The sequence below is a fragment of the Hippocampus comes genome, unplaced genomic scaffold (assembly GCF_001891065.2).
Source record: "Hippocampus comes isolate QL1 unplaced genomic scaffold, H_comes_QL1_v1.1 scaffold246, whole genome shotgun sequence".
Lineage (NCBI taxonomy): Eukaryota > Metazoa > Chordata > Actinopteri > Syngnathiformes > Syngnathidae > Hippocampus > Hippocampus comes.
This window is the reverse complement of record NW_017806220.1, coordinates 785,460-794,629: the sequence shown is the minus strand read 5'-3', so window position 1 is coordinate 794,629 and position 9,170 is coordinate 785,460. Positions and strand designations below refer to the sequence as shown.

The following is a 9,170-nucleotide window of genomic DNA, read 5'->3' as shown; positions in this document are numbered from 1 at the left end:
ATCGAGCCTCCGCCGCCGCCGTCTTCTTGGGTGTCGGCTGGTCATTTGCTTCTCACTCTGACGCTAGCTTGCAATTAGATTACTCGTTAAAACAATGTCAGGCGCGCCAGAGGGAATCCTCGGCCAGCGCCGCTGTAGGCTTCGGATCTGGCGTCCGCAGATGACTGGCAAGTCTTTTGCTGGATTGAGCTGAAGCAAGCAACAAATGGTTCGATATGACTCGCTTTCAAGGAAAAAAAGAAAACAGTTGAACTTGGTGCAAGAACTATTTTTTGTGAGACTGGTAGCAGAGACCTAAACCGAGACTTAGACCTTCAATATTTGGATGAAATCATGACATTTGCGCCTTACCAAGGTATTTTGATGACCAAATCCAAGACGCGCTGTTTATGCGGAAGGTCATGTCTCCATGTAAGCATTCCTCCAAAGAACCAAAGAACGGTCAAAGTCGTAAGAACGGATCTCAATCCCGGAGAAAAGCATTTGGAAAAAGATGAACTGGGCCAGGAAAGAAGTCCTGCAAGCGTTCGAGAGAGAGTGGGGAAAGATTGTCAGCTGACTTGTGCAAGAAGCTTCGAGCTGTCAGAAACGTTTGGAGAAAGTTGTTTCTTGAGAAGCAAAATATTAAGTCAGCCCTCCCCAGTTTATAAGCTCACAAATGTCAGACAGAAAGAGGCCATTGTTCCTCCTGGAAGGCCGGCAACGCTGCCGGTGAGTGTGTCCAATGACATCAGAACGTCGCGTAAACATGCGCACCGCTTAGAAATCCGCAAGCAGCCCGCCTGTCACATATGAGACCCCCCCCCGCCCATCCCCCGGCCAACGTCTCCATTGATTTCTTTGGCCCTGCGAGGTCACGGGGAGGCGATAAGAAAAGTCATCGGAGAAGAGGAGATCCACTTTCACTTTTTCCGGAAGCCTCAGCGCTCCGGTTGCTTGGGCAATAGCGATCGCTGATCATTTCCTGCGAGCCGGTGTCGGATGTCATGTGTCAGGACGTGCGATTTCGTCATCTTGAAGCACTTAGCGCACATGAAGTGTGTGTGTGTGTGTGCGTGTGTGTGTGTGTGTGTGTGTGTGTGTGTGTGTGTGTGTGTGTGTGTGTGTGTGTAGGTGTATTTTCTCTCTTCTGTTTCCCGTCAAGATGGAAGAAGTCTACGGAAAAACTTCCGCCCGGCCTTTCGCCGCCGACTTGTCCTTGGGTCTCGTGTTTTGACGTGTGGCCACCGTTATGTGAGTGAGCGATGTTGCGCTCATGACCCATTTGGATTCACCTTGACCTTTGACCACGAGAGTCCTCAAAACTTGAGGAGTTGTCTTGGGTCCTTCCCGTCCCGCAAGGGGGTCGGCGCGGCATTTGGAACACTCTATGCCTTCAATGTATTTTGAATTGAAGAAAACATCTTAAGGCACCGGTGTCAAAGTCATGGCCCGGGGGGCCAGGTCCGGCCCGCCACCTCATTTCATGTGGCCCGCAAAAGCTAATCATATGTGTCGACTCGCACGAGCCCTGCTCAAATTGTCATGTCGAATAAATAACGCTGACATTTTGCAATCATTTTGTGACCCCGTTTACACTCACTTGAACAACAATTGAGCAACCAACAACCAGTTGACTTGAGTGATTCCAAAACGAGAAGTCCGTCAAAATGTTGCGTACAAGTAATAATTCGATGAGATGATGACGTAAACATTTATTCGGTTTCGCTGTCGTAACGGCCCTCCGAGGGACGACGTTACTCCAATGTGGGTCGCGACATAAATCAATTTGACATCCCTGTCCTAACATTGCAATGAGTCCCCAACACAACTTTTTTTTTTTTTTTTTTTTTTTTTAAACTACATAGTTTATTGCAGGAGTACATTGAACAATCACGGTTACAAAAACGACGACATTCATCATTCAGCTAAGCAACATATTTCCTATGAAAAGAATATGTACAGGACGTTCAGACAAAGCATCAGGAAAGAAAAAAAAAAACATGTAGTCGCTTGGCCCTTGAAAAATAATCTTCCCCCAAGTGCTTTGCGTTTTTCCATAATTAATTTCAAATAAAATGCAGCGATAAGAAGTCTGAAGAACAAAACGCGGCTTAATTACAGTCATCAATTAATAACACTATAAACAATTTCAACACTGTGTACACAATATAAATGAAATACATAACATTCTATAGAAATCCAGTATTTTCCAAAGACCTTTTTTTTTTTCATTTCGGCTCAAAACTAAAATAACTCTGTAGTAGAATTAAAAAATAGAACAACAATAATAACATTAATATTAGGTTATTTATTAGCTAATAGCTGATTTTTCTTTTCCCGTGACTTGCGAGCTTTTGCTTTAGTATCACACAAATGATGAAAAACAGTTGCATGTTAGCGCTCTTTTTGCCTTTTTTTTTTATTTTTTAACAAAATGCCGATCTTAAAATGATGCACTGTTTATTTCCGTGTGTGTTTGTACTGTTTATTAGTCGCGCTCATTGCAGTGGGCGCAGAAAATTCTGTGCTAGTTAGCTAGCGCGCCGAGCTACGTGTATCTAGTCAGGAAACAACGTGAGTTTGACAACAAACAAAACAAGTTTGGACATCTAGAACTCTCCGTGAGACGACGTCACAAAGAAGCAGCAAAGAGAATACTTGTCATCTGTTTTCCCCGAACAAGTCAGTGGTGTGTTAAGACAGGACCGCCGGCCGCGCCATCGGTGGTTCCTTTTTGCCCGAGCTAAAACCTCCGTGGTCGGCGCCATTCAGGCTTTTGGTTGGCTTGAGGGCTGCTCGGATGGAATGATTCCGCTGTGATTTCTCGTCTTGCGAGGAGCAGCAAAGCGGGAGCGACGCGACGTTCAAAACTAACACGACGACAAGACAAGGACGAGCAGCATTTGCATGTCAAGTGGGCTTTTTTTTTCTCCCCCCCCCCCCTCCAAGCGTGCTGGTGTTTGTGATGCTAGCTGTGAGCAAGCGATGGTCGGCAATGGAAGCGGCGGGTGCCGGTTAGCTTACGATGCGTTCCCTTATGGCAATTTTCCATTGAAATGGTCGAGGAACTGAGCAGGCAGGGTAGATTTCGCCAATCGGGAGGCTGGAAGGCAACAACAGCAACAACCCCGTGCGATCTTCCCAACAACAAAAGAGAAGCCTTTGGAGAGCCTTTTGGAAAGCCAAACACGTTTCATCCAAAGGTGACTTTCACTCTTTGGGAACGCAGTTGAACTTGACATTTTAGTTTTTGTGGGAAAGTAGTCGGACGATCAACAGACAAAACGGTTCAAAGATCCCGGCTTGCGTTTTACTTTTGATTTAGGGAGGGGGAGGAGAAAAACAAAAAAAAAGACTGAAGGACAGAAAAGAGACTGCCTCCGGATGACCGGATCTTCGTCGCCCCCGTTTACCCTGCTACGATGATTGGCCAATTTGGATTCAGGAAATTCCCCCAAAGCCTTTGCTTCCTGTCCTCCGGTACCCTGTTTGATCCAACTTGCCTATCGACACCTCACCCCCCGCCCCCCATACCCCCCTCCACTCCCCACGCACCCCCACGAGGTGTTCCAATGATATTCCATCACTTTTTGTTGAGATGAGAGCAGAATCCTTATGGCAGCTTCTTCCTTTCCCGACGGAACGGGGAGGTGAAAATGTTCCTTGTAGTCTGAAAGCGCGGAGAAGAAAAATGCGGCGTCCTTCTTTTCCCTCCTCGGGTCGCCGCCTTCACACGGTGGCGCCGAGCAGCTCCTCCGACTTGGCCATGATCTCGTTCTGGTTGGAGTCCAGGCCGTAGAACTTGACTTTCAGCCCATCCACCGGGTGGACCACGGGCACGGTGACCATGCGGGGGAAGTTTCGCGTGGCCAGCTCGAAGCGGCTGCTGCTCGCCAGCTCGATGGCCAAGATGCGCAGGAAGAGAGTGGCGAGCTGCTTGCCCAGGCAGGAGCGGACGCCGCCGCCGAAGGGCAGGTAGTGGAAGCGCCCCTCCTTGTCTTCGCCGCGCTCCTGGCTGAATCGGTCGGGGTCGAAAGCATCCGCGTCCTTGAAGACGGACGACGTGTCGTGGGTGTCCCGGATGCTGTACATCACGCTCCAGCCTTTTGGAATCTGCACCCCCTGCAGGCCGAAAGACGCACACATACACACATAAAAAATGTTTTAAACGGTTCAGAAGGTCGAAGAAAACAACCGCCGATTTGCGCTCACGTCGATGGATAGGATATGATGACAGTTTAGCGACTCCGCTGTCAAGAGACCAAAAAGCTTTTTTGGGTCCCTTACAAGGCATCGGGAAATTGTCCCGTTCGACTTATATTGGTCCAAAGAAAAAAATGAAATGTAACAACTTGAAACGGCAAGACAGAATTGTTGAACTTGCAACTTTTCACAGTCCTTCAAATCCGTCAACGTTGTTTCAATCCTCCGCCGCGTCCAGAATTTTTTTTTTGCCTGGTCACCTTTCCCAGACACACACAGACAACGACACCACTACTTTGAGGTGTGTCGTACAACATAGGACTGTAGTTTGGCGGGAACAAGCAATACGAATTGACAGGTCTCTTTACATTCATATTGATCCCAAACTAATTGTCCACATGACATAATTGAAAGCCAACGAGACAACCCCCAAAATGTCGCCTCAGAGCAAGAAAAGTGACTTGCTTGTCTGTCCTTCCTACGGTCCAGAATTAAGCACTTTAAGCCGAGACCCAATCACAGCACTGGCTCTTTTTTTTTTTTTTTTTTTCGAACCAATCTCCTCAAAATGGCACCCGAGAACCAGACCTGTAAGTGGTCTCGGCGCCCCAGTCGAATAAAGTACAGTACTTGTTCAAATCGATTAGCGTGATCGTCGGGCAAGCTAACCAACGATCCCTCGCGACGCCATTCCCGGGGGGACGGCTTCCCCACTTACGTCAAGTTCAAAGGTCTGCATGGCGGTGCGGTAGGCCCCAGAGACGGGCGTGAAGAGCCTCAGAACCTCCTTGATGACGCAGTCCAGGTACTTGAGACTGACGATGGTGTCCAGACGCAGCTGGCCCTCGGGGCACAGGCGGCCGTTATGGAGGAAGCCCCTCACCCTCAACTCCTCACGTAGGCGCTCCAGGACCGGCGGGTGGCGCAGGAGCTGCATGATGAGGGAGGTACTGGCGCTGGCCGTGGTGGCGAAGGCGGCGAAGATCAGCTCGATGGTGGACTCCTGCAACAATGCGCAAATATGTCACGTTGGCCTCCGCGGGAAGTTGGCAAATGTGACGTTTTGTTGGCAGGAAGAGGCGGCCGGCGGAGTAAATAACACGGAGGCTCTTTGCTGCGTGTGCGCGACAGGGCCTCCCCAGTTCACTCTGTGTGTGTGTGTGTGTGTGTGTGTGTGTGTGTGTGTGTGTGTGTGTGTGTGTGTGTGTGTACAGGAGGCCTCTTTCAGACCCCTCCGGGGGGAGTGTTGACTTATTTTTGGCGCTGGACTTAACCCAGAAACCACATGGAGAGAGAGCGAGCGCGAGTTGAGTTTCCACAGAATTCCTCAGAATGACTTGAATAGGTAAACAGAGGGCGTGCCCATACGCTACTCTGCGCGTGCGCGTCTCGTGTTCGCGCCCTCGCTCGGATGATTGATGAGCGACGCGACAAGTGCGCCGGCGCGCATCCCGTGCACGCGAAGAACCCCCCCCTCGGGCCCCAACCTTGAGCTCCTGCATGGTGAGCTCGGCGCCGTTCTCCTTGGCGCTGTCCATGAGGACGTCCAGGGCGTCGCTGTAGTCTTTGCCGTGCGTGCACAGCGGCTTCTCCCTGATGGCTTTCTCGATGCTCTTCTGCAGCTTGTCGCGCGCCCGCAAGCCCTGCACGCGCAGGCGGGGAAAAATCACACTCGGGTTTTCCGCGCGGGGTCGTCCCCCCCCCCCCGGCGGGAGGCGCGGCGAGCGTACCTTGCGGTAGCCGCTGAAGGGCATGTCGATGGGAAGGCTGAAGAGGTTGTTGACAAAGTCCTGGAAGGTGGAGAACAAGTGCCTCATCTCCTCCTCGGAGACCCGGAATCCCAGCAGCACCCTCACCGCCATGGTGAAGGACAACCGCTGGCTCTCCCTGCGGAAAGGCGCAAGCATTCCCGCTCAGGGCGACGCCGCTCGGGAGCGCGGCGGGTGCCGCCGGGTGCCGCCGGCTTTTACCTGTAGACGTTGATGGGCTCGGGGTTGGAGCTCCACACTCGCAGGCTCTCCTGGATCACCTGCTGGATTTTGGGGAGGTACGACTCCAAGGCCTCGTGGCTGAACACTTTGGCGAACACCTGCGAGCGCGGATGGAATAGAGACGGATCAGCGTTGCCGTCGGGGGCGTCGGAGAGACGGCGCAGCCGAGGGTCGGGTGAGGCCGCGGGTGGATGGCGCCATCGCCCGCACGTTCTTCTTTCAGTTGATGGCCGCCATCTTAACCGCGGGCCGCCCCAGGAACAAGCGCAAACTATTTTCTCCCTGGAGTCGGCCCAACTGCGGCGATGTTTATGCGCGGAGATGATTTATACGTTTGCGATGCGACGCACAAAAATGCTGACGGCCCGAAGGGGATATTTATACAATCGTGGATTCATTTCTGGTACGAAACGAAGTCTCCCAGATGTGACTTCATGACAAACGACCGATTCGACTCTTGAGTATGTTTGTGGTCGTGGGGATAATTACCGTTTGATGGATGAGCATCTTTCTCGAAGCGATTTTCCTTTGAATAAAAATCTTTTTGGTGTTTGTAAATTTGGCCGGCAAAATGCTGCTTGTTGGTCAATCCGTCTTATTCGTTTACTCTGTTAACTGCCTTCGTTTTGATACGTTTGATTTTCACCTCATGTGCAGCTGTGGTTGTTTTAAAGCGCTCTCGAAGTTGAGTTGAAGATCCGGGTCCGACACACAGTGTTGCTTTTAACCAAGGCGGGTGTTTAGCATTAGCCACATGCTAACTATTTTACACATGCTCCTCAAACAGAATATAAAATAACGATCACGTTTGTAGTGGCGCGTCACAAGATCGCCGCAGCATATCCAGATTTGGGAAAACACAAATGTTTTTTTGGAGGTGTCCAAATTGGGGAATCTGCAACATTTTGGGACGTTCCAAACTGGGCACAGGAGGGGAGCAAGGTCCTGGGTGCGGGGGACCTGGTTGGGGCAATTGTTCAGCAGTCATTCTGCTGCACCACAAAAACGTGACTGTCTTTCTGTAGCCTGCGGCGCACGCGCGTGCACACACGTACGCGCGCGCACACACACACACACACACACACACAGTGCGGTGTAGTGAGCGACACACAGACACAGTGGTCCTAATAACATCCATATGTCTTAAATTACGTGCTTTAAGTGCTGTGAGCTGCTGGTTCCTCAAACATGTAAAGACTCCTTTATTCTTCTCGCCGGCCGTCTTTTGCCTCGCTCCCGCTTTCACCCAAACGTCCATGATCCTTTCTTTCTATTTCCTTCGCTACAGACCCTCCCTGCCCCCCCTCCCCCCGCGCGCTTCAATTTCGCACTCTCCGAACTCCTGTCAATCAATCAACCAAACTGTATTTGTTGAGCGCAAAGTCCGTGAATGAAAGTCGGCACCATCACAGACGCACGCGCGCACAATTGATCTAAGACTAAGACACGCCTACGCTCGTCACGTGCATATTAATTCAAAATAATCGCGGAATGAGCAATCGATCAGTTACAGGTGTGGAAACGCGTTCTCAAGGAGAGAAACCTCCACGCTTTCTCTTTTCTCCCCAGCTTCCATTCTCAACTCTACGGAGTCCTTCGCTTCTATTCGGTACTGCGCCGACATGGTCGCGCGCGCGCGTGTCGCCTTTTAAGTCGTCATTGGGCAGACGCGCGTGTGAGCGGACGAGTTTTCATCTCACGTGGCAGCCCCCTCTACTGGCTCCAGGCCTGCAGGTGCAGCGGCCCCTCTCTCTTGAACTGCCCCCAAATTCAAGGAGAGCCCTCAGCTGCGTCCCGATTTCACGGTTGGCTCTTGACTGACGTCGCCGACGCGGGCTCGTCGGCCTTGTTTCACCGACAGCATGCTCAGGTCGCTGCGTGTGCGCGGATGTCAGAACCCCCCCCCTGCAGAAAGCCCCTCTTTGTGCTTTCCCCAATCAGCGGTCATTACACGAAGTTAGTGCCTGGGGTCTCCAAGGAAGCGCGAGCCCAGATGAGAACCCTAAATTGGAACCCTTACCCTAGTTCGAAACCCTACTTTGAAACGTGAACCCTACTTTGAAACCTGAGGTCACCCATTCTGCGGGCCCGACCCCGTGTGCCACCACAGTTGACCCCGCCTACCTCCTGGAGGACCCGGCGGGAGAAAGTGAGAGGCTGATTTACAGGAAATGCACCGGATTGCGCCTTAATATGTGTGTGTGTGTGTGTGTGTGTGTGTGTGTGTGTGTGTGTGTGTGTGTGTGTGTGTGTGTGTGTGTGCAAGGTAGGTATTTGCCCCGGGGACGAGGGGATAATGGCACTAAGTGGCTGATTACCTGAAATGGCCCTGGCGAGGAAAAGATGGCGGAAAGAGAGATAATAGGCGGCGTCAGGGAGGAATTAAAGGGGGGCTCAGAGTCACAACCTGAGTGGCGGCTCGCCCAGAACACACGCCGTCACCCAAAATGGCGTCACTTTAATTAGGGGGTGTCAAACTGCGACGCTGTCGTTATGGCTGCCGCTTCTTTGGCTTGAGTGGATGACGAGCCGACTGACTTCATGGGCGCACGGCTTCAATTACACCCTTTTTTAATTAGAAATGTAAGTAAACTTGTCTGAATTATTTTTTTTTTCAAATCTGCCCAAAGTTTTCCTAATCATAATAAAATAATACAATCACAATTATATAATACGTAATATAGAAATATACTATTTTGGAATATTTATGTACCAAGGGTTCAGCGACAGGTGATTTTTTTTTTTTCCTGAAATGTCATCGCTGCAAATTACAACACATGGGAAAATTGGTGTTGCGCAATCTTGATCGGTCAAACTTATAAACAAAAATGAAACGATCTTGAAAGCCCGATGTGCTGGAAAAAATGTGAGGTTTTGTTTTGTTTTTTTTTTTTGTGTTCAGGGACACATCAAGCCACCTCAGATTCAAAGTTGCTGTTTTGCACGTGGAGAGACTAAATGCCGTAGACGGCGCGAACTGACCTTCCTCCTCTT

The 9,170-nt window shown here is 50.6% G+C and overlaps 1 protein-coding gene across 1 annotated transcript in view; it reads right to left on the bottom strand.

Annotated features, from left to right (window-relative positions):
* Positions 1-3,296: 3,296 nt before the first annotated feature.
* The window catches only part of cyp26b1 (cytochrome P450, family 26, subfamily b, polypeptide 1), a 23,391-nt gene continuing 17,517 nt past the window's right edge, over positions 3,297-9,170 (bottom strand). Inside the window, exons 2-7 of the mRNA XM_019855981.1 lie at positions 9,159-9,167; positions 6,156-6,274; positions 5,916-6,072; positions 5,673-5,828; positions 4,904-5,188; positions 3,297-4,104 (exon numbers count right to left, since the gene is read on the bottom strand). Coding sequence (XP_019711540.1) covers positions 3,712-4,104; positions 4,904-5,188; positions 5,673-5,828; positions 5,916-6,072; positions 6,156-6,274; positions 9,159-9,167 — 1,119 coding nt within the window. The 3' untranslated portion in view covers positions 3,297-3,711. The remainder of the gene's footprint in view (positions 4,105-4,903; positions 5,189-5,672; positions 5,829-5,915; positions 6,073-6,155; positions 6,275-9,158; positions 9,168-9,170) is intronic.